The sequence below is a fragment of the Macaca nemestrina genome, chromosome 15, assembly GCF_043159975.1.
Source record: "Macaca nemestrina isolate mMacNem1 chromosome 15, mMacNem.hap1, whole genome shotgun sequence".
Lineage (NCBI taxonomy): Eukaryota > Metazoa > Chordata > Mammalia > Primates > Cercopithecidae > Macaca > Macaca nemestrina.
Genome location: NC_092139.1, coordinates 32993791 through 33017576, shown reverse-complemented (window position 1 = coordinate 33017576; position 23786 = coordinate 32993791). Strand labels below are relative to the sequence as shown.

Below are 23786 nucleotides of genomic sequence, written 5' to 3'. Positions count from 1 at the left end.
TGACGGTAGGTAGTTAGGAAGTAACTCCTTCTGGTTTTGGAGGCTACTGGCAAGGAGGTTACGAACTCATGGCCTTTCCCTTAATGTTCTGCCTGCCTGGAATGCTTCCCCCAGATAACCAAATGGTCCACTCCCTCACCACCCGGCGTATTTTTTATCTGGTATCTTCCCGACCGGAATGGCAGCTACCTGAAAGCAGAGGTTTTGCTCATTGCTATATACCGAGGGCCGAACACAATGGCTGGCACACAGTAGGTACTCAATGGACATTTGTTGCATGAATGAGGAGTAGGAAGTTGGGGTGGCAGCTGAAGGTTATTTTGTCCATCCCCCAACTCCAGTGCTGGAATCGGTGCCTCCCCGGCAGCCCTGAGCACAGTGGTTTGTGCATATTAAGAATCCCATACAAGGGGCTATTGGGTTATAGCTATTTTCAATCCCTCTCAACTTTGGGTATAGTTTTGGAAATATCAGCTGCAGTGACTTCTACTCATCCTCAGAGCCAGCTACTGCTTTGATGGGCAGCCCTGGCCTTTAAAATCTTGGCAGGAAGGGTCATTCCCACTGGCTGGGGGTGGAGCCTCCTTGTCAGGAACCTCCCAAACCAGAGGAGCTACTTCCTAACTACCTGCCATCGTGGGACTCAGACTGACTAAGCTAGCGTCCAGCTTCCCCTGCTCTGGCTGTGTGTGCTCGGGCAAGCTGCCTGATCTCTCTGAGCCTCTGTTTCCTCCCTGAGGATTAAGTAAACTCATGCAGTAAAAGGTCAGGATGAGGGAGGCACTACCTTATCTTCCTAGCTAGTATTTGTGCACAGGGATGGGAAGGGAGTCGGGGAGCGGAGGGGCCACTCAGGGTGGAAGAGAGGGATTCAAAAGGTGGCAGGAGGTTCCGAGATAAGGAGGAACTCAGGCCTTGTCAGGCGGGACACGGTGGCTTTGGGAGAGATGTATGTTGGGTGGGAGAGGGGAGGTTTTAGAGAAGGAGGTGCGGTCCCAGGAGGCAACTCCGCAGACTACAGTTGCGGGAGGGTGGTGGGCTCCTCAGGCCCCAGGGGATGCAGGCTCCCTCGCATCCCCTTTCCTGCAGGCTGCTGGCCCCTGGCAGAGTCCCGCTGGTGCTGCCCTGCCTTCGTTGAATGACTGGGAGGCACTCGGACAGGCAGCTTCTTCTGTGTCTCTTTAATACCCTCCAGGCCCGTCCAACCCTCCACTCCCCCTCCCTCCCCTCCCGCCGCCTTTAAGGGTGGGCCCCCTCCCCCAGCCCACGGACTAAGGCACCAGGTGGCTGCAGCCGGCCGGCCCGGACACAGAGACGCACAGGTTGGGGATGCTGACTGCAGACGCGGATGAGCAGGGCGGGCGAGGGAGGCAGGGTTCAGGCCGCCGCGGGGCTCCCCCAGCCTCTGGGCCCATCCTGAGGGGCGTGGAAGGCGCCGACAGCCCCCGAAGGCAGCCAGTTGGGAGGAAGTGGGGAGCCACGGCGGGACTGCATCCTCACTTGCCGCCCTTGCGGGACAGACACCGAGGGAGGCACGAGAAAGTCTGCTTGACGCGCGCCAGCAGCGGCAGCGGCCGGTGGGCTTCCCGGGGCGTGCGCGGCACCAGGCGCTGCAGGGTTCCCTCGGAAGCTGCGGAGTGCGGCCCAGTGGAGGAGGCTGAGGTCGCAGAGCCCTGCCGGCAGCGCTTGCATAGCGGCAGCAGCGCGCGCAACTCCTCCTCGTCGCGGAAGGGGCTCTCGCCGAAGCGCTCCTCCAGTTGCCGGCGAAGCTTGGGTGGGCGGGTGAGGTGGGCGGGGTCAAGGCCGGCCGCGGGACGGGGTCAAGGCAGCCGGCCCCGCCCCCACCCTCCCGACCTTCGCCCTTCTCCGAGCGTCCCATACCTCGCAGAGCCCCTCCCTTCCTGAGCGTCTTCTTTGCCTCCCGTCTCCCGGGTTTCCATCCCGTCACTGAGTTCCTCTTCCCTTCTAGGAGGCCCTTCCCTCTCCCTGACCCCTCTTCCGCCTTTGACACTCCCGTTTCCAGACCTGCTAAATTGACCCCAGGCGCCCAGCCGGGATCACTCCTCCCTCTTTGCACTTCTGGGTAACTCCTCCCGCTTTGCACCTCTGTGCTCACAACCCCATTCCCACAGGTTTCTTCCTTGCCCGACTCTTTGCCAACGCCGTCCTGCAGATAAGCCTCTGGGTACCGCCCTCAACCTGCTGAGAGCCCTCCCCCTCTCATCCTTTGTTCCCAGGGAAGCTTAGTTCCTGACATTTCTACGGGGCATCTGCCCAAGAGGTATAAGAGGGAAACTGCTGTGGTCTCATCAAGGACACAGGGGTGGAGTAGGACATAGTTCTCCCCGATGGGGTCAAACACTCAAATCCTTCAGGTTCCAGCCAGGTAGGGCAGGCAGTGGGAAGTGCTGGAAGACCTAGTCAAATGGGAGGGCCCGCACTGATCTAAAGGCATTCAAATTCTACATTGAAAAAGAAAACACCTGGCTGTCTGACAAAATACACCTAGGAGCTGGATTAGCTCAAAGGCCATGAGTTTGAGACCCTAGAAAAATCCGGGTCTGAGGCACAGGCTAAATTTGTTCCAATCAGTGATCAGTTTGAGTGGGAAGAAGGATCTCCCACCCATGGCCCAACCCAGCCCTTGACCCCATCCATCCCTACCTTCTGGGAACTGCCCCAGCCAAACTCTTCAAGCTGCTGCCTAAAGCCTGGGTTGGGGTTGGCGATGGGCCGGGTGGCCTTGATGGCTTCAAGCACGTCCCGCCAGCCTAGCCCCGTCACAGTCATCACATACGCCGTCACAATCGTGGTGCTGCGAGAGATGCCTGCAAAGCTGGGATCCCCGACAACCCCTCAGGCTTCAAGTAAGATCCAGTGTCCTCCATGCCCCCCACGCACCCCACCCTGCTTCAGCTCTCCCACCCTTGCCTCCTGAGCTCCAACCATAAGGGACCTGTCAGGACTTGCCATCCCACCTCCAGGCCTTTGCCATGCTGTTCCCTCTGCCTAGAGCACCCCCTGGGTTCTCCCACATCAAAGGCCTGAGTGAAACACCATTCATTCAGTCAACAAATATGTCCTGAGCATCTGTTCTTTTTCAGGCACTGGGAATGTAGCGGGTATAAAACAGACACGGTCTTTGCTGTCCTGGAGCTTACAGTATGGCTGGGGGGACAGACATTGATCAGAGAATCAATTCCAGGTGGTGATAATAGCTTTGAGGATGAGTCTGGGGGCTAGGAGATCCACATAGGAAGAGGTATTAATCTATAGGTGGAGTGGGGTTAGAGAAGGGGTTCCCAAGGAATAGACATCAATGAAGTTTGAAAGATGGATAAGGGTTACTCAGGAACCTTGTGGGCAGTGTGCACAAAGACCATGAGGCATAAGCCTTGTAGATTTGGAAGATGGGGAGGAGGTTAGTACAGCTGGAAAGGGGAAGGAGGGAGAGGGTGGGAGATGAGACTTGGGAAACCAGCCTCGTTGCTGGGCCTCCAGCAGAGCCAGCCTGAGCCTGGATAGGATGGGCGCTCAGCGAGAAGTTAAGGAATGAATGACATCAACTGAGCGAGAAGCACCTGGGAAGACCCAGAATTCTTGTCTCCCAGCTTGGGGTTCCTCACTGCCCTGCACCATCACCTCCAAGGCCCGGAGGGGAGGAGAGAGGCCCAGAACTACTGGAGGGTGAACTACTTGCATGACCTCACTATTCCTCCCAACAGTCCCGTCAGGTCAGCTTTCTTTCTTTTCCCCATTTTACAGATGAGGACATTGAGTCTCCGAAAGAAACAGCTACTTGGCTATGGCCACACAGCTCATAAGGAATAGAGCCCCGGGTTGGCCGCTCTCCAATGAATGGTGGGCCCTCAGGCACTGTGACAGGCTGGAGAAGATCCTTCACAGGTTCAACCTTCCCATAGGATGAGTATGTGTTCAACAGAGGGCACAGCCACTTCCTTCCTCCCCCACCTTACCCCCCAACCTTGACTCACCAGTGCACAAGGCAGTTTCCCCCATTAAGGCGGCAGCAGTGGATGAAGTTGATACATTCTTTGAAGTGCTTTTTGCTAGAGGAGAAAGCAGTAGGGTAGGGAGCACTGTGGAGCAGATCTCTCAGGAGTTGTTCCACCCCCACCCCAATTACAGGATAGCAAGGGACACAGAGCACTGGGTTCCCCAGGTCAGCCAGCACATGCAGTGAATAGGGGCCAGTACTTAGCATGAGCTGGAGGTGTGTGTGTGTGAAGCAAGAATGGTGGCATTTCAGGCAGTGAGAGAGGCCAGTCAGGGCCAATCTCACCATCTAGGCAGGAGCACTCCTCCTGTGGACCCTGTTATCATGATGGGTTTATTGTGGCCTTTCAAATAAATGGGTGGGAGGAAACACAAGGGTCCCACTCCTCTGGGGTCTGCAATCAGAGCACCTGGGCACAATGACGGGCAGCAGCGGGCTGGGAGCAAGATTCCCAAGGGGCAGGACTGTCTGCCTGGCTCCATCCCAAGCGGGGACGCATGACTACTGATGTTACAAACAAAAATCCCATTTTCTGAGCTTGGTTATACTTCAGGCCCTATGCTAGATCCTTGACCTCTGTCATCTGATCTTTGAAAGCCTCCTTGACTCTGATCATGCACTCTGGATTTACAGGTGAGGCTCAGAGAGGGGAAGTGATTTGTTCAAGGTCACACAGCAAGTAAATGGCAAAGCCTGGCTGGAACCCAGATGTCTTAACCCCAAGGCCAGGAACAGACTGAACGTGACCCTTTCAAATCAGCTGGTGTAGCTGGTCCCAAGGTACAGAGTGTCTTTTTCCCATTTCATACTGATGAGACTGAGGCTCAGGGAGGTCGAGAGTCTTGGCCAAGGGCATATCACAAGGGCATGATTGAGACAGAGTCAAACCTGGGACTGGTTGAGCTGACCACCTGTGATAACTTTCTGGCCTGAGTACTTTGTCCTCCTTCAAACCCCCTCCCCTTCGCCCACCACAGGAGGCGGCTGTCTGTCCATCTGTGGGTCCATCCAGGGGAACTTACATGGGTACCTCAGGGGTATCAGCCACCGGGATGCGAAGGTAGGTGATATCCTACAAGTACAAAATACACTCAGGCAGGGGACCTTGCTTGCAACCCTCCCTGACGCTGGTCTGAGCTGCCCAGGCAGGGCATGACCCCAGCCCAGTTCCTGCCCCTCTCTGGCCCACCGTGGTCCTCTCTGTCCAAAGAAAGTAGTCATCTCTGAGGCCTCCCAGCTGTGACCACTTATGATTCCTGAACCTTCTAAGCAGATGGTGTCTCCTAACCCCATCAGCGACTTGGGCATGAGGTCTTCTATCCCTCCCAACAGGGACCCAGGAACCTTTATCAAATCACCAGGAAAGGGCTACTTAAAGGGACTCCACTCCAAATGCAAATTACAAAATTACTTCGTAAAAAAGGTAAAGCAGATTTGATTATCTTGAAGAGAAACAAAAATCATGAAAACAAGTATACATTTCATGAATCCTGGTTATAAAATGATGTGCTAATTGTGAGAATAATCAAGGAATAAATTGTCAGGATTTTTTTCCAACAAACTTGCTGTGATGTCCTTTGTTTCCTGATTAGCCATACAATATCATGAAGATTATTTTTGCCCGCCTCCTGAGGACCTCCTTGCTTTTCTCAAGAAACCGTCTTAACATTTTGATGTTCAAATGGATCTTTTCAGGGGCCAGGCCCACCACTGGCAGTAACTAACGGACCACCAGCCAGGTTCTCATTTATCCATGGCTTTGTGTGAGATTCCAGCCCTTCTCTCACTCACATTCCCCAAGGTCATGACATCCTGCATCTTTGGCAAAGTTTGCAATTTCACTTTGCAACACATTTGGCCTTGGGTTTGTGTGGTGCTATCAAACCCTGCCTGGTAAATGCGCTGATGGAGCGGGAGGGAGGAGAGATGCTCGGGAGAAGCAGGAAGGGCCATAGGAGCAGAGACTCACTGTGTAGACTGTCATTTCATTAGTAAATACACTCATGACTTGACAACCTTCCCCATGCAATCTAGTGACTGTTTACTCCAAATACTCCCAAACGAGGCTGCCCTAGGAGGCAAAATAAGACTCCAATGGCCTGGAAATTTCTTCTCTGAATGACATTGAAAATCGTAGATTATTGGAGGTTGCTGTTAGAGAATATCAAATCTGACATATGGGAAAACTGAGGCCTAGAGAAGGGAAAGACCTTGGCCAAGGTCACACGGCAAGTCTATGGCAGAACCGGATCTACGTTTCAGATCTCCAGGACCTTTTCCCACCCATGGTTCTTTCTCTCCAGTGGATGATACAGACTCTAATAGATAAGGGAGAAGAGGCTCTGTTCATGGGATAAGAATATGATTAACTTTGTTACAGTATCAGTTGTGATTTTTTGGGCACCTATTTATGTAGTTCCCAACCACTCAGTGAAGTGGGTACTGTTACAAAGTTCCCATTTTACAGATCAGACAGCTGAGGCTCAGAGGGGGCAAAGTCCTGTCTGCAAGGTCATAAAACAAATAAACGGTGAAGATGTTCCTGACATAAGCACGTGTAGTCTGGATTTATTACTTTCCTCTGATGGGTCCTAACACCCTCATGCCCCTTTCCCAGGAGTTGATAATACCAGCACCAACCGCTCTAGAGGGGACCACACTTTACAGTGTGCAAAGCACCTTCACTATCTTGCAGTCCCTGTGCATCCTCACAACAGCCCCCTGGGGGCAGACAGAGCTGAGGGATCGAAGCCCTAGAGAGGTGAAGTCACAGTCCAAGGTTGCATAGCAAGACACAGAGCCCAGAGTCATCCGTTTGGATTCATTCATCCAGTTGGGCCATGGGAAGCCCATATGGGGGCCATTTTAAGGTTCAGTGTGAGACTTTGGTGCTAGATGGCCTGTGTTTGTACCCCAACTCCTCAGCTTCCTGGATATGTGACCTTAGGTGAGTTAATTGACCTCTCGGGGCGTCAGCTGCCAAATAGGGATGATAATGTAAAATGGCCCAGTGGTGAGACCAAATGAGTTAACGAGTCAAGAAGGAAGCATAGCACCTAGCACATAGTAGATATTTGATAAACGGGTCTGCACCCTCCCACCCCGCATAGCCCTGGGATGGGGGTAAGAAGTACCTGCAGCAGAGGCTGGGGTGACTCATGGATAGAGATGATGTGTGTGATCTTATTCCGGCCCAGCTGATCCAGGTCTTTGGCATCTGAAAGAAACAGGATGTTTGAGCCAATCTGGCTGGCGTAACTTATTTGTCCCTGATGGCCAAGTGCGGAGGGAGCTCACTGCCTGCCCAGCTCTCCCCCTCACCCCACCACTCCACCTTGGCCCACCCTCTGCTGGCTCCCTGATCCTCTTGCTTCTGAGGCACATGCAAATAACAGTCCAGCATCTCTCCATCCTTGCTCATGCTGTTCTTTTCATCCAAAATACCCTTCCCAGGCATATTCTTTGACCCAGCAATTCTACTTCTAGGAATCTTGTCTACGGAAGCACTTGCTCACACAGAAAGCCGTGTGTGGAGGATGATGTTCTCTGCAGTCCTGCTTATATCACAAATAGTTTAAACATGGGAACAACCTAGTGTTCGTTAAAAAGGGACTGTATGATTAATGGTGTAGGCATACTTTGGCACAGCATGCAGCCATTAAAAAGAGTTATATATGTTGATGTGCAATGATGCCCACAATGTATTTTTAAGGATACAGAATAAGCTTCCACTTTTATTTTAAATATTATGCCTTTATCTACAAAGATATATGAACAAGGGATGTACCCGACAGTGGCCCTCTCTAGGGGCTGCATACCCAGCATATGCAGACCTTTTATATTCAGAATAAATAACACATGTCCCCTCTGTCTCCATTTCCTCATTCGATGAGCATTTACCGAGTGCTAATCATTTGCATACTTTGGCTGGGCACTGGAGGTCTGGGGCCAGCTTCGTAGCTCCTGCCCTTATGGGGCCTGCACACTTACAGAGGATTCAGACCTTACTTGGCCAAATACTCACAGAAATCAATGTGGCATGAGCAGCTGAGGGAGCTCCCAGGAAGGAAGGGACCAGAATTTACGAGGGTAAAGCACCTGAGCCCCTCCCTCTCTGAAGCTTTCTCTGACTCTGCAGATGGAAATGATTTTCTCACCTCGGGTCACCCAAGCCCTGGACCAGTCTGCCCCTTAGCATGTTTTCTTTTTCTTTTTTCTTTTTTTTTTTTTTTTTGAGACAGAGTCTCGCTCTGTCGCCCAGGCTGGAGTGCAGTGGCACGATCTCGGCTCACTGCAACCCCCGCCTCCTGGGTTCAAACGATTCTCCTGCCTCAGCCTCCCGAGTAGCTGGGATTACAGGTGCCCACCACCATGCCTGGCTGATTTTTGTATTTTTAGTAGAGACGGGGTTTCACCATGTTGGCCAAGCTGGTCTCAAACTCCTGACCTCAGGTGGTCTGCCCACCTCTGCCTCCCAAAGTGCTGGGATTAAAGGTGCGAGCCACTGTGCCCGGCCCCCTTAGCATGTTTTCTACCAAGCATGTTTTCTACCCAAGGTCTATGTTCAGCTGTGCCTGCCAGCCACCAGCCTGGAAGCCACTGAGGAACAACGTATCTATACATGGGTGTCCCCTCCTCCTGACTGAAGATTGCGGAAGGAATGGATGAGAGAGTGGGGAATGTAAAGCTTGCCAGTTCACCCCCGCCAACTTCCAGCTCCAGGCTGCCCACCTGCTTCAGGGCTCTGGGGTGTGACGGGATTGGTGCTCATGACCCTGCTCACAAGAGGGCCCAGCCCGTCTCCAGAGACCTCTCCTCTGACAAGGAGGAAGTTAAGAGGGGAAGAGTTCCCAGCTTCCCCGCTGGAAGCAGCACCCCTAAACAGACTTCAACCCAGAACCTCAGGGTCAGAAGAGCCCTCAGCGGCTGGTAGACCTTTTGTGCTGAGGAGGAGGCTGAGGCTTAGTGCGGGTGTAGACTTGCTCAGGTCCACAGCCCAGGCCCCGAGCCCTTTGCTCTGTTCCTTTGGTCTTGTGGTAGAACACTGGGTAAGGCTGAATGGCGGGGAGGGATGTCAACGTCAGGCCCCCATGCTCCCTCCATGTCTCTTCGAGCCTGGGGACATTCACCTGCACATGCACCCCTTGTCCTTCATCAGCTTTTTCCTCCTCCCAGCCTGCAGCCGCTTCCCTACCCCCAACCCCATTCCTGAGATACATGGGCCAGGGCATGAATGGTGGACACAGGCCTGAGACAGGCAGAGTGCCATGGCCTCGGGACAGAGTGGGCAGTGCTCACCAATGAAGTTTCCGAGGTAGAGTCCGGGAAGTACCTAGAGGAAGGACAGGCAGGGGTCAGTGGGGCAGAGGCACCCCCTTCCACCCCCAGGGCAGCTGGGGGGCCCACAGCCCCTCACTGTCCTATGAAGGGTATGAACCTCAGGGCTCAGGGAGCACTCGCTTCCCTTTTGTGGGCCCTGGGTCCTCTGTGAGAGGGGTCTGGGGCTCTGGGGAGGGTAGGCGAGGGGGCCAGTTAACCAACCGAGGGAACCAAGGGAGGCCAGCTTGGGTATAAGAGGGGAGAGGAGGAAGGCAGGTCTTAGGAGGAGAGGAGAGAGGTGGACTTGCAGGGTGCCGGGATGGAAATTTTGGGGCTGGGGAGGCAGAAAGGCAGGGACATGCAGAGGCGGGACAGGATGGAGAAACAGCCACGGAGACAGCAGGGGAGTCAGCGACAAGGGAGAGGGACACATGCAGACGGAGAGCCGGACTCACTGGGAGACAGCCCGGGAGTGACAGCCAAAACAAGACACAGCGAGAGACACAGAGTCTAGGAGAGAGGGCGGACACAGCGGGGACAGAGACGCAGGGTCAGAGAAGGAGAGACCCGACAGCCGCGGTCTCAAACCACAGGAACACGGAGATGCCGCCGCACAGACACCGGCGAGACCAGAAGGTCAGAGGCGGGCGGACGGAGCTGGTCAGCGCCGGGCCGCGGCGGCCGGGGCGGGGGCCGGGGAGGCTGCGCGGGGCCCGCCCCCTACCTTGGTCATGCCATTGCCCATGATCCCGGGGGCGGCGGTCCGAGCGCACCCCCAGCTCGTCGCCCGGAAAGCGATCCGGTCACAGCTGCCCTGACGTCCCAGGCCCGGCGCCTGCAGCCTGGCGGGGAACGGGGGGCCTGGCGTCCGCGGCCCTGCCCAGCCCTGCCCAGCCACTGCCACCGCCCGCCGACCCCCGGCCCGGGAGGGAAATGGTGGTGGAGCCGCCGCTGCCGCCGCCGCCGCCACAGGCTCCTCCTACCCCTTCGGTCATGTGGGGCCCCCCCTCGGGTCGCGGCGGGGGGCCGGACAAAGCCCCAGTGTGCCGGGCCCACGGCCCGCGGGACAACGGCAGTTTGTTGGGGCCGCGTGGGGCCGCCACCTCCGGAGGTGGGGGCGGGGGCGCTACCCCACCCTGGCACCGGCAGGCGCAGGCTGATGGGGGGATGTCGTCTAGAGCCCCCCGGCCGGTCCACAAACTCCCGTCCCCCTTCCGGCTCTGCCTGGACCTCCCTGCGGGCCCCGGGGCAAAGCACCCAACTTCTCCCGCCGCGGCTTCCAGCAGAAACGTGACGGGGCTGGACTTTGATCGCCAACGGCTCTCTGCTCTTCAGAGTCTGCTTGGAACGTGATAAGTGGGTAATTCCTTCCGATACATCCCCTCCACCCGTGCAGACACCCTACCAACCAGCCATCCTCCTTTCCCATCCATTCTCCCACCCTCTTGTTCACTCATTCACCCGTCCATCTTCCCATCCATACATCCACCCTCTCCTTCCTTCCTTCTACCCATTTCGGCCCCTGGGAGGGATGGTGCCATCTAGGTAAGCTCTGGGACCAGGCACAACTGCCATTAGGTGCCCCAAGAAATCACAGGTGAATGTTGGGAGAGGGGTTTCAGGGAGGGTTCCAGTCTAAAGGAGACTACATCAGGATGTATTAATAGCTAGAGGTCAGGGTCCTGGAAGGGGTCTGGAGACCAAGGTTTGAGGCCCTGTTCACCTCTGACCTGCTAGATGACCCTGGGAAAGTCCCCATGAGCCCCAGCTAACCCTATCTGTGTATCTAAGGATGTTGAGGTGAGCCCTTCCGGCTCCCAGGACCAAAGCTGGAGAAAGTAAAATAATCAAGACACTTCCTATAGGACTGAAATAGAAGCAGCTGCACCAGCTTTGTTCCTCCAGCCATCACCCCCACCCCTCAATCTATAGTAGTAGGTGACTGGGGATTGTGGATAGAGAGCAGGACAGAGAGAATCCACAGAGCCCTTTGAAATACAGTGATTGGAGAAAAATAAAACTGTTTCTTTCCTGTTTCTTCCTCCCTCAAGTTCATAGCATACATGGGACTGCCTGTCTCAGCTCTCATAAAAGCCCAGAGTTCTCATAAATACCAAATTATTCAGTAAATACTTACTGAGCATCTAGTATATGATAGAGACTAGGGACACAGCAGTGGGTAGAGATTGTTCCTACCTTCATTAGCTAACGGTCTAGACCAGCATTGTCCAAATGAAGTATAATGCCAGCCACATGTACAGCCACATTTAAAAAGCAGAAACAAGTTAATTGTTGATAATATTTTTATTTAACCCAATATATCCAAAATACCATTTCAACATATAGTCAGTATTCTAAAACTATAAATGAGATATTTTATATCCTTTTTAAATTGTATTAACTCTTCAAAATCTGCTGTCTTTTACATTTATAGCAAGTCTCAATTCAGACAAGTCACATTCCAAACGCTTACTAGTCATATGCAGCTAGTAGCTACATATTAGACATCTCAGATCTAGAAGGGAAGGCAAACAAAGTAAGCAAAGAGACAAATTATTTACAAATGGTCCCAGTTTTCTACGAAGGAAACAAAGCGGACATGGAGAACCTCTCTGAATAAGTGGCATTTGAGCTGAGAGGTGACGTATAAGAAGAACCCAGCTGTTTAAAGAGCGGAAAGCCAGGTGCGGTGGCTCATGCCTGTAATCCCAACACATGGGGATACTGAGGCGGGAGGATTACTTGAGCCCAGGAGTTTGAGACCAGCTTAAGCAACATACTAAAACCTCACCTCTAAAAGAAATTTGGCTGGGTATGATGGCTCACATCTGTAATCCCAGAACTTTGGGAGGCCAAGGCAGGAGGACTGTGTGAGCCCAGGAGTTTGAGACCAGCCTGAGAAACATAGGGAGAGCCTGTTTTTACAAAACAAAAACAAAAAAATTAGCCGGGACCTGTAGTCCCAGCTACTCAGGAAGCTGAAGTGGGAGGATCACTTGAGCCCAGGCAGTCGAGATTGCAGCAAGCCATGATCACACCACTGCACTCAAGAATGGGTGACAGAGCGAGACCTTGTCTCAAAAAGTAAAAAATTACGCACACAAAAAAGAAAAAGAGTGGAGAGAGTATTTCCAGCAGAAGGAACAGCATGGGCAAAAGCCCTATGATGGGAGTAGGTTGGCCTCTGTAAAAAGCCAGTGGGACTGCAGTAGAGGGAGCTACAGGAGGTGTTAAGAGGACGGTTGGGGGCCAGAGCATGCAGAACCACATATGGTCATGATTGGGAGTTAAAGTTTTTCTTTTCTTCTTCTTCTTCTTCTTTTTTTTTTTTTTTTAAGACGGAGTTTCGCTCTTGTTGCCCAGACTGGAGTGCGATGGCGCGATCTTGGCTCACTGCAACCTCCACCTCCTGGGTTCAAGCAATTCTCCTGCCTCAGCCTCCCAAGTAGCTGGGATTACAGGTGTGTACCACCACGCCCAGCTAATTTTGTATTTTTAGTAGGATGGGGTTTCTCCATGTTGAGGCTGGTCTCAAACTCCTGACCTCAGGTGATCTGCCCGCCTCGGCCTCCCAAAGTGCTGGGATTACGGGTGTGAGCCACCGGGCCTGGCCAGTTTTTCTTCTCTTCTGTCTGATAAAAACCCAACAGGAAAATTTAATCTGGGAGGCCAGGTCATCTGATTTATTTAAGTCAAATACTTTGACCCCTCACTGACCCTTTCCTTTGTGGGGGCCACTGCAGCAGCTCAAGTAAGAGGTGACAGTGCCCTGGGACAGAGTGGGACCCGAGAAGCTGGAAAGAAGGGGATGGACTCAGCATATATGAATATTTTGGCAGGGCAGCTGAAAGGACTTGCAGATTGATTGGATGTAGGGGGAAGGAAGGAATATTAGGGTGGCCCCAAGGCTTCCTGCCTTGAAAGTTACTATCTGTGTCACAGAAATGAAAGCAGGGGTCTTCACCAATTCAACACATGTTTATTGGGCACTGAGCTATATGTAGAAAATTGTGTCAAAGATGTGCTGACTTAAGTTTCCCCAAATGCCCGACCCATGGATGGTGTAAAGAAATGCTGATGCTGGGCGTGGTGGCTCAAGACTGTAATCCCAGCACTTTGGGAGGCTGAAGTGGGAAAATCGCTTGAGCCCAGGAGTTGGAGACCAGCCTGGGCAACATGGCGAAATTTTGTCTCCACGAACAAGCAAACTAAAACAAAAAATTAGCTGGGTGTGGTGGCACGAACCTGTAGTCCCAGTTACCTGGGAGGCTGAGGTGGGAGGATTGCTTGAGGTTGAGGCTGCAGTGACCTATGATCACAGCACTGCACTTCAGCCTGGATGACAGAAGAGACCCTGTCAAAAAAAAAAAAGGAGAGAAGAAAGAAAGAAAGACGAAAGGAAGGAAGGAAGGAAGGAAGAGGAAGGAAAGAGAGAGAGAGAGAAAGAAAGAAGGAAAGAAAGAAAGAAAGAAAAAGAAAGAAAGAAACCAAGAAAGGAAGGAAGGAAGGAAGGGGAAGGAAAGAGAGAAAGAAAGAAAGAAAGAAAGGAAGGAAGGAAGGAAGGAAGGAAGGAAGAAAGGAAGGAAGGAAGGAAGCAAGGAAGCAAGGAAGGAAGGAAACTGATAAACGAGCTTGAAGACTAGCTCCTTACCATGGCCCTGGCCTTAGCTCTGCGATCCTAGGCAGGTGAGCCAATGTCTCTTAATTTACCCATAGAGGGGCAATTATAACAGTCCTTTGTACTCCCACTGAGTGTTAAGGGGGAAGACACAAATTACATGTAGGAAATAATTCTTTTAAGTTAAAAGCCCGTATGTGTTATTAGATCTAACACATTTAATATCTATGTACTGTTCAGCCTTTGGAATTATTAGTTAATACAAAGCCCAATCTGTCTTAAATCATGAAATGACCATTTTACAAAACCAATAATAGGAAGATGCTAAAATATGGGTCTCACCCTGTCATTCCCTTGCTTAAAGCCCTTTAGTGGATTACTGTGGTAGACAAAATAACGGTCCCCCCCAAAGGTGTTTACACTCTGTTTCCTTGAAACTGTGAATGTTATGTTACATGGCAAAGGGGAATTAAAGCTGCAGATGGAATTATAGTTGCTAATCTTGGCTCACTGCAACCTCTGCCTCCTGGGTTCAAGCTATTCTCCTGCCTCAGCCTCACGAGTAGCTTGGATTACAGGTGCCCACCACCATGCCTGGCTAATTTTTGTATTTTTAGTAGAGATGGGGTTTCACCGTGTTGGCCTCGCTGGTCCTGAACTCCTGACCTCAAGTGATCCACCCACCTTGGCCCCCCAAAATGCTGGGATTAGAGGCGTGAGCCACCGCACCTGGCCAGAATCAGCTGATCTTGAGATGGAGAGATTATGCTGGATTACTCAGAGGGGCCCAACATAATCACAAGGGTCATTATTAGTGAAAGAGGGAGGCAGGAGAGTAGGAATCAGAGGGCATGAGATGACAGAAGCAGAAGTTGGAGTGGTGTAATTGCTGGGTTTGCAGATCGAAGGGGGCCCACAGCCAAGGGATGCAAGTTGAAAAGGCAAGGAAACAGATTATCCTAGAGCTTACAAAAGAAACTCAACCTTGCCGACACCTTCATTTTAGCCCAGTGAGACCCATTTCACACCTCTGACCTCAAGAACTGTAAGATACTACGTCTGTGTTGTTTTAAGTCACTATGTTGTGATTACAAGCAGCAACAGGAAATTCATACACTCACCAACACCTTTAGGAAAATGTCCAACCTGCTTAGCATGGCACACAAGGAGGCCTTGTGGGATGTGGTTTCTGCCACTGACTTTAAGCAAGTTTTTTTTCAACTTCTCTGGGCCTCAGTTTCATCATCTATGAAATAGGGAGGAAAAAAAAAACTCTCTGTAGGTCTGTAGTAATATTAAATGAGAGGACATGTTTCAAATACCTAGTAGAAAGACTGGAACACAGTACATTATTATTATTATTACCATTGGCATTACTATTATCACAGAAAAATTGACAGAGTAAGAACCCTTGTCTCTACTCCCTTCACTAGGGCTATGTTTCCACATCTGTGAAAAAGGAAACAAGACCAAACAGGTGTGGAAGTCTTGTCTCTCCCCTCTACTCCACTCTTTCCTAGTTACTGATCTGTGTCGTGCTTTGCTTTCTCTAACTTCCAACTTCGCATATGCTGTTCTCTCTGCCTGGAATGCTCTTCCCATCCTCCTTACCAAGCTAACTCTCATTCCTCCTGGAAGTCTTTACTGACTCCTATTAGACTAGTTTAGAAACCACTATTGTGCATTCCCAAAGCATGCTAAACTTCCTCTATCATATTATTGCTATGGCCTGTGTTGTTTTTCATTGGGAAAAAAAATCTTAAATCCAGGTAAGGATACTTTGACCTATTTGCTTCAATTGTGTTGTTTAAATAAAACAAAAACATTCTAAATAAACTTGAAGTAGTTAAGTTTCCTTTTCTCTCCCCACTTCCTTCACTCTCTCCCCAACTAGTATCATGAATTTAGTGCATATCTTTTGACAGGCGGGGATACTCACCACTATACTCACAAGGATTGGCTATGGTGCATATCTTTTGAGTCTGTGTTTTTAAACTCTTACTATCTATACATACAAAAGAATATGAAACACACTTTATATGTGTTTATAATTAACACAAATTGTAACCTTTAAAAAACATTTCTCATTCTACAACTTTCTTTTATTCACTCAACAATAGGTTTTGGGAATATGTACATATCGATATAGCTCTGGATCATTCTTATCACTGTATGGTATTTTATTATTAGAATATATTGACCGGCTGTGGTGGCTCACACCTGTAATCCTAGCACTTTGGGAGGCCAAGACCAGTGGATTACCTGAGGTCAGGAGTTCACGACCAGCCTGGTCAACATGGCGAAACCATCTCTACTAGAAATACAAAAATTAGCTGGGCGTGGTGGTGGGTCCCTGTAATTGTAGCTACTAGGGAGGCTGAGGCAGGAGAATCACTTGAACCCGGGATGTGGAGGTTGCAGTGAGCCAAGAGCACACCATTGCACTCCAGCATGGGTGACAAGAGCAAAACTCCGTCTCAAAAAAAAAAAAAAAAAAAGGAATCTATCCCATTTTATTCACCCATCACCCTACTAGTGGACATTTAGATTGTTTCTAATATTTTCGGCGTTATCAAGAACATTGCAAACAACATCCTTATACATATGACCTATGTAGTGGCGTAAAAATTTCTTTAGGAAGGTTGTCACCTTGCACACTAACTACAAGATGAAAGGTATTCCATGGAGATGTGGGCCTATAGGATATTGTCTAGTAGTGGAATCTATAGGCTATTCAGTGGGCCTATAGGATATTGTCTAGTAGTGGAATCTCTGGGTTGTAAGGTTCCACAACTTTATGAGATACTGCCAAATTGCATTCCAAGGTGTGAATAGCATGTAAAGGCTCCCGTTTCCCCACGTCCTCACTAACATCTGACCTCATAAAAAACATTGACATATTTTATTTTTGTATAGTTGATGTATTTCAAATCATACAATTATTTTTATTTACATTTCTCAATTGGCTTACCGGCCATTTGAGTTTCTTCTGCTGAAAATTCCCTATTTATATCCTTTGCCCATGTTTCTTTTCTTTTGTAGGGGTGAGGGTAGGGATGTCTTTTCCTTAACGGTTTGAAGGAGTTCCTTGAGCACCAATCCTTTGTTATATATGTTCTAGATGTTTCCTCCCAGTCTGTAGCTTATCTGCTAATCGGATTTACCATGTCTTTTGTGCAGTGGCATGATCTCGGCTCACTGCAACCTCTGCCTCCAGGGTTCAAGTGATTCTCCTGCCTCAGCCTCCTGAGTAGCTGGGATTACAGGCATGTGCCACCACACCCAGCTAATTTTTGTATTCTTAGTAGACACAGGGTTTCACCGTGTTGGCCAGGTCTCGATCTGTTGAGCTCATGATCTGCCTGCCTCGGCCTCCCAAACTGCTGGGATTACAGGCGTGAGCCACCACGCCCAGCCTGGCAGTTTAAATTTTGAGGTAGTCACAGATCATCTTTTTCCTTTATGAGTAGTGTTTTATTATTGTTTATCTAAGAAGTCCTTTCCCACCCCAAGATAATAAATATAACATGTATATGTCTTAAATATTTGTTATCATATTTATTTAATCCATTTAATTAGGCATCTATTTTTCAACTCTATGGAAAGTAAATTTCTCAGTGCCATTTACCGAGTCCTCTATTTTTTCCCCAATGATTTTTTTTTTTTTTTTTTTTTTTTTTGAGACGGAGTCTGGCTCTGTCGCCCGGGCTGGAGTGCAGTGGCCGGATCTCAGCTCACTGCAAGCTCCGCCTCCCGGGTTTACGCTATTCTCCTGCCTCAGCCTCCCGAGTAGCTGGGACTACAGGCGCCCGCCACCTCGCCTGGCTAGTTTTTTGTATTTTTTAGTAGAGACGGGGTTTCACCGTGTTAGCCAGGATGGTCTCGATCTCCTGACCTTGTGATCCGCCCGTCTCGGCCTCCCTAAGTGCTGGGATTACAGGCTTGAGCCACCGCGCCCGGCCATCCCCAGTGATTTATAATGCCACCTCTATTGTACATCAAGTACACACACACGCACACACACACACACACACTCTCTCCTGTGTCTGTTTTGAAGCTCTACTCCTCATTGGCTTGGTAGGCAGAGAAGTGTCTCCTTGCCCCAACATATACACATTGTTCTTTTGATTTTGACAAGATTCCTCAAAAATCCTGATTGGATTGGGGAAAATACACGTCTTTCTGATATTGAGCCTTCCCATCCATGAACATGTATATTATTGCATTTATTTGATGTCCTTTCATAATATTTTGTAATTTTCCCTATGAGAATATAAACTCCATTAGGGCAAATGCTCTGTCATTTTTCCTCTCTGCTGTATCTTCAGAGTCAAGAACAGAGCAGGACACAGAGTAGATGCTTCATAAGAATTTGTTGTTTAACGTCTTTCATATACTTTATGAGATCTGTTTCTACATATCTTATATTTCTGTTGCTATATATTTTTATTGTAGTTTCCAATCAGCTATGGTTGGTATATAGAAATTCAAATGTCATTTTTGGGTTGATTTTTTTTTTTTAAACCTTTAATTTGTTCTAATACTCTGTAGATTCTTTGGATTTTTAAATGCAGACAGTTCTGAGGGACATCTATTTCAGAAGAAGAGAAGAATGGATATTGTGTAGGCAACTAGCAGCATCTTCCACACTACTACTGTATGAAGCTAGAAGAGTCAGGTACTCTAGCCCTGGCAGCGTTTGTGGACTTTAAATCTGAAACAAATAGTACAACAAAGCAGGTGTCTGTTGAGTATTCATTTGGCCAATTCCAGTACTAGTAGTAGTATCTATTGAGCACAGGTGCCAGTAAAAGCAACAGCATCCAGTGCTATTTGCAGCAGTCATGTCAGTAGTGGTGTCTGATGTCCAGTAATAATCAGAAATGGCACCCCAATCAAAGTTTCTGCAAACTCTGATTTTGACCATAATTTTGATCAGCTAGACTCCCTGAATTCCTTCCCCATTTTTTGATTCTGATTTCCAACAACTCTGTGACTCATTCAATATCCTACCAATGAATTCCATTTCTATTTCAGTTAATCAAAGATAGTTTTTTTTGTAACCAAGAATTCTGAACAATTAAACTCTCATGTTATCTGCAAATGATAACTTTGTCTCTTTCTTATATATGCATTCAAATAATGAAATGCATAGATCTTAAGTTTTCAGTTTAGTCAATTTTGACAAATGCGTATACTCAATATAACCCACATCTTTATTAAGAGAAGGAAATCCCCATCACTCCAGAAAGTTCCTTCATCTCCTTCCCAGTCAACCCAACCTCAGTACTTTAAAAAAAAAAAAAAAAAAAAAATGAGCTGGCTGGGTGCAGTGGCTCACGCCTGTGATCCCAGCACTTTCGGAGGTCGAGGCAGGTGATCACGAGGTCAGGAGTTCGAGACCAGCCTGGCCAACATGGTGAAACCCTGTCTCTACTAAAAATACAAAAATTAGCCGGGCGTGGTGGCATGCACCTGTAATCCCAGCTACTGGGGAGGCTGAAAAAGGAGGATCATTTAAGCTCAGGAGGCAGAGGCTGCAGTGAGCCGAGATGGTGCCACTGCACTCCAACCTGGACGACACAGCGAGACTCTGTCTCAAACAAGCTACAATGAGCTATCGCTGTAGTCACTAAAATGAAAAAGATGGACAACATCAAATGTTGGTGAGGCCATAGACCTTAAGAATTAGCGGCTGGGATAGCAAAGGTGACTGGCCGCGTTACTGACTGACCAAGTGACCAGGTGACTTAGTGAATAACTTCTTTAAGTAAGGAAACTCAGTAAATTACATCTGGTAAATTACATTTACCAAAAGCTGACAACTTTTCAGACGCAGCGCTCTTAGTTTAAGGGAAGTGCAGTTGGAGGCGGCGGGGGGCAGAGGCAGCCAGCCTCAGAACGAATAGCCCCAGGGTCGCGGAGAGGCGGTCCTGGGAAAGAAAGGTTGAGGAAGCCGGGGGACCTAGGCTGCCAGGACACCCAAGAGCCTCCAGAGGCTCTAGTGGATCGGAGTCTGCGCACTCCGCCGAGAGCGTGCCTTTGGCTCACCCAATCAGAGCGGCGGATCCAGCCGCTTCTCTGTCGCCTTGGCAACGGGACGCACAAGCACGCGCTGCGAGTGGTGGCGGTTTGGATCTGGCCCGTGGGGAATCGCGTTATGTCGCGACCCAAGGTAGGAGTCAACCTGACCCAGATGCTTTTATCGTCCCTAGAAAAAGGGAGGAAAGCCGCAGAGGGATTCAAAATCGGTTGGGGATGGGTGTTCCCCGCGGAATGGGTAGCGGGGTGGGGCGGGGAGAGGGGGTGGTGTTCTTGCGGAGGAATTCCGGAAAAAGGAAGAAAAAAAGTCAACGAACTTAGAGGAAAGACTACAACTCCCGGCATGCACCGCGCCGCCCAAGCTGCTGCGCAAGTCCAGCGAGCCCGGCCAGCTGGGGGGAAATTTACGCAACAGTGGGATTCTAAGCTCCGTGACCCCTGGGGAAGTTGAACCTCAGAATTTCAGATTTCCTGATTTGGCGAAGCCCGCCTGCCCGTCCATCCATCCATCCATCCATCCGTTTATCCATCCATTCAAAACAACGCTAATTAGTGTCTTTTCCCCCATCAAGCTCATTGCTGGTCAAGGGACACAGGTGAATCAGACAAACCTCTGCCCTCTAAGAGGGCACAGACCAATTCCCCCGTTTTAAGAATGGGAAAAATGAAAGTCGAAGAGGGAAAATGAATTACTGTAAAATCCGCTCTCCCCACCCCAACCCACTTTTTTTTTTTTTTTTTTTTGAAACGGAGTCTCACTGTGTCGCCAGGTTGGAGTGCAGTGGCGTGATCACAGTTCACTGCAGCCTCTGCCTCCCGGGTTCAAGCGATTCTCCTGCCTCAGCCTCCAGAGTAGCTGGGACTCCAGGCGCACGCCACGACGCCCAGCTAATTTCTGTATTTTTAGTAGAGACGGGGTTTCACCATGTTGGCCAGGATGGTCTCGATCTCTTGACCTCGTGATCTGCCCGCCTCGGTCTCCCAAAGTGCTGGGGTTACAGGCGTGAGCCACTGCGCCCAGCCTCTATCCTACTTCTTAATCCCAGCTCTCATTCATGAGTGGAACCTTCATTTATCTTCTTTCTTTCCTTTTTTTTTTTTTTTTTTGAGACGGAGTCTCGCTCTGTCGCCCAGGCTGGAATGCAGTGGCCGGATCTCAGCTCACTGCAAGCTCCGCCTCCCGGGTTTACGCCATTCTTCTGCCTCAGCCTCCCGAGTAGCTGGGACTACAGGCGCCCGCCACCTTGCCCGGCTAGTTTTTTGTATTTTTTAGTAGAGACGGGGTTTCACGGTGTTAGCCAGGATGGTCTTGATCTGCTGACCTCGTGATCCGCCCGTCTCGGCCTCCCAAAGTGCTGGGATTACAGGCTTGAGCCACCGCGCCCGGCCTTTTTTTTTTTTTTTTTTTTGAGACGAGGTCTCACTTTGTTGTTCAGGAGGGAGTGCAGTGGTGTGATCTTGGCTCAGTCGACTTCCTGAGCTCAAGCGATTCTCCTGCCTCTGCTTCCCAAGTAGGTGGGATTACCAGTGTGTGCCACCATGCTCAGCTAATTCTTTTTTAGTTTGTGTAGACAGGAGTCTCTATGTTATGTTGCTGTGTTGCCCAGGCTTGTCTGGAACTCGGCCTCAAACCATCTACCGCCTTGGCCTCTCAAAGTGCTGGGATTACAGGCATGAACCACTGCACCTGGTCAGCCTCTTATTTCTTTAATTCCCTCTCCCAACAAAAAGTGAGTTTATCTGCTTTCAGAGTGCCTTGAACTTCGCCTTTTTACTACAATTCATTACTCATGTGACTATTTGTTTAACATCTGTCTTCCTCGCTGCTCTGGGATCTAATCTGACTTGTTCTTCTCCGTATTCCCGGTCCTCAGCACAGAGCTAACTACAGTTGATACATATTGAATGACTGTTGAATGACCTACCTAGATGCTCAGCTAAAAAACTGGGACTGTTGGCTCCTCCATCTTCCTCACATCCCACATCCAATAAAAGCCTCCTTCCTCTAACTTTCTGAATATGTCTTGAATTTATTTTTTCCTCTACCTCAACTACTATGCTAATCATGACCAAACTCTCAAATTTTAAAAATTAATACTCTTTAAACACACAGATTGGGACACATATAACCGTTTTTTTTTTTTTTTTTTTTTTTTTTTTTTTGGAGACAGGGTCTCATTCTGTTGCCCAGGCTGGAGTGCAGTGGCATGAACACGGCTCACTGAAGCTTCAACCTCTTGGGCTTGAGTGATCCTCCTGCCTCAGCTTCCTGCGTATCATTTTATAAAAATATTATTAAGAAAAAAGAAAACAAACATCTACTGAAATAGTCCCTTCCCATGAACCCAACTGATTCCTTTGAAAGGAAGGACGAACTGCAGGTTGCTGAAGAATGCACAAACTCTTAGCAGTCTACACTGTGAATATAGTTTAGACATGGGTGTAGCAGACCACGTTGGATGAAGGAAAAAAATAGTGGACTACTTCTTTGTGAAATGATGAATTTTGTTTTTGTTGTTGGAAAGGGAAACAAAGGTCTCCTATATATTGACTTAGGACTTTGCGGTTTCTTTCAAATGACCCAGGGGACATAGGAGTATGAATTTATTTGAACAGGATCATTCATGTCAGCCTTAAGAGAACATGCCAGGATATACTTTGTGTACTCTCACAAAAACATGCCCAGAGAAGGCCAGAAGTCAGAATACTATATGTTCCAACCATTGACCTCATCTCCTCAAGGTGATGGTCGCCAAGACCTCAGCTCCAAGGCATGCTGGGAACTCTTCAGAGGGCTAAGGGGAAATGAGGAATTGGATCAGGCAGGAATGAAACTGGGGTTAGTGGAACCAGCTAAGCAATGAAGCTGATCCCTGGTTAGATGTTCAAAGTCTAATCACAATCGGTAGGCTGGTGTGGCAAACTGGTTTCAGCATGACTGTCTCCATCTGGTGGGTAGTACCAGGGAGCTCAGAGCAGGACTCCAGGAATAGAGCCAGGAATGAAGGCAGCTGGCAGTGTCACAATCCTATGCTCTTTTTGACTCAACACCAACTGGTGCCATTCATGCTACCCTCCATGAATGGCACCAACGAGAAATAAAAGTTCTCTGTTTGTAGCCCATACAAGCAACCAAGCCACTTTTGAATCATTTTCTCAATAAGATCATTTTTAAAAAAAATTCTTGTAGCCTTTTCTTTTCTAAATGCATTATTTTAGTGGTTTGGGGAAAGTTTATATCCCTGGGCTGTTTTTTGGGTCAAGATAGTAATAGGACTTCTATCTCAGGCAATATAACAGATCAGATTTCTTGAAAAGCTTATTAACACAACACACTTAAAACTGTTGGCCAAAATATAACAGACATCCTTTGAACTGTGTAACTGACCTGCGTATGTGGAGGGGCAAGGATTGGTAGAAGAAAAATCCCCAAGGGACCACCACCCTAACACAGACACACAGACACACAGACACACACACACACACACACACACACACACACACACACAGAAGAAAAATAAAAAACAGAATTGTCACTAACTGATTCTTCATTCGTCATTTTCCTTGGGGAAGTCATTGATTGTCTCACAAACAGGAGTTGAAGTGTCATGGGGCCCACTGGGCAAGGAGTTGGAACTGAGACCTCACCATAAAGCTGGACCCTTCAGAGACCCCCACCCTTAGTAAAAGTGTAATTAGAACCAGTTTACCCTTCAGCAGTGGGAGACAACTAGGAAGCTAGGCAGCTTCAGTGTAGGGGAAAAAACCTTTCTCCTGAGAAATCTTTTT

The 23786-nt window shown here is 49.2% G+C and overlaps 3 protein-coding genes and 2 long non-coding RNA genes across 10 annotated transcripts in view; 3 read left to right on the top strand and 2 right to left on the bottom strand.

Annotated features, from left to right (window-relative positions):
• Window positions 1-1469: 1469 nt before the first annotated feature.
• On the bottom strand, window positions 1470-10409 carry LOC105496171 (dual specificity phosphatase 15). 2 transcript variants are annotated; one of them, XM_071079538.1, is made up of 7 exons: window positions 10321-10409; window positions 9317-9350; window positions 7153-7235; window positions 5041-5090; window positions 3996-4070; window positions 2665-2836; window positions 1470-1769 (listed from the first exon to the last, which is right to left on the bottom strand). In XM_071079538.1, the coding sequence occupies exons 1-7, from the start codon at window positions 10330-10332 to the stop codon at window positions 1497-1499; spliced, it is 699 nt and encodes a 232-aa protein (XP_070935639.1). In that variant the 5' UTR covers window positions 10333-10409; the 3' UTR covers window positions 1470-1496. The 2 variants fall into 2 exon arrangements, with proteins under 2 accessions (XP_070935639.1, XP_011764621.1); XM_011766319.2 differs by lacking the exon at window positions 10321-10409 and adding an exon at window positions 10062-10194.
• LOC139358480 (uncharacterized) lies at window positions 2729-5097 on the top strand. The gene is made up of 4 exons (XR_011613430.1): window positions 2729-2867; window positions 3766-3928; window positions 4652-4798; window positions 4996-5097. It is a non-coding gene; the product is annotated as an uncharacterized lncRNA (long non-coding RNA).
• LOC105496169 (uncharacterized) lies at window positions 10271-22006 on the top strand. 2 transcript variants are annotated; one of them, XR_011613428.1, is made up of 3 exons: window positions 10271-10693; window positions 18507-18633; window positions 21872-22006. XR_011613428.1 is itself a non-coding variant. In XM_071079539.1 (2 exons), exon 1 carries the CDS (start codon window positions 10271-10273, stop codon window positions 10688-10690), a length of 420 nt encoding a protein of 139 aa, XP_070935640.1. In that variant the 3' UTR covers window positions 10691-10693; window positions 12676-13757. The 2 variants fall into 2 exon arrangements, 1 of the variants encoding a protein (XP_070935640.1); XM_071079539.1 differs by lacking the exons at window positions 18507-18633; window positions 21872-22006 and adding an exon at window positions 12676-13757.
• Window positions 10562-23786, top strand: part of LOC105496170 (tubulin tyrosine ligase like 9) — a 72822-nt gene continuing 59597 nt past the window's right edge. For 2 of the 4 annotated variants that reach the window (XM_011766315.3, XM_011766314.3), the window contains exon 1: window positions 20045-20130. In XM_011766315.3, coding sequence (XP_011764617.1) covers window positions 20116-20130 — 15 coding nt within the window. In that variant the 5' untranslated portion in view covers window positions 20045-20115. Of the gene's footprint in view, window positions 10698-20044; window positions 20131-23786 lie in introns of those variants that run through there. The other 2 variants (XM_071079535.1, XM_011766317.3) reach the window with 2 other exon arrangements.
• Window positions 11732-19938, bottom strand: LOC139358481 (uncharacterized). The gene is made up of 3 exons (XR_011613431.1): window positions 19768-19938; window positions 15077-15201; window positions 11732-11852 (listed from the first exon to the last, which is right to left on the bottom strand). It is a non-coding gene; the product is annotated as an uncharacterized lncRNA (long non-coding RNA).

Bases quoted from the DNA above. Each gene is read 5' to 3' on its own strand.
- LOC105496169 (XM_071079539.1), top strand. From the start codon at position 10,271: ATGGTGGTGGAGCCGCCGCTGCCGCCGCCGCCGCCACAGGCTCCTCCT.
- LOC105496171 (XM_011766319.2), bottom strand. From the start codon at position 10,082: ATGGGCAATGGCATGACCAAG. The intron at 4,071-5,040 runs GTAAGTTCCCCT...TTTCTCCTCTAG, and splicing joins GATACCCCTGAGGTACCCAT to CAAAAAGCACTTCAAAGAAT. The intron at 1,770-2,664 runs GTAGGGATGGAT...CGCCCACCCAAG, and splicing joins GCTGGGGCAGTTCCCAGAAG to CTTCGCCGGCAACTGGAGGA.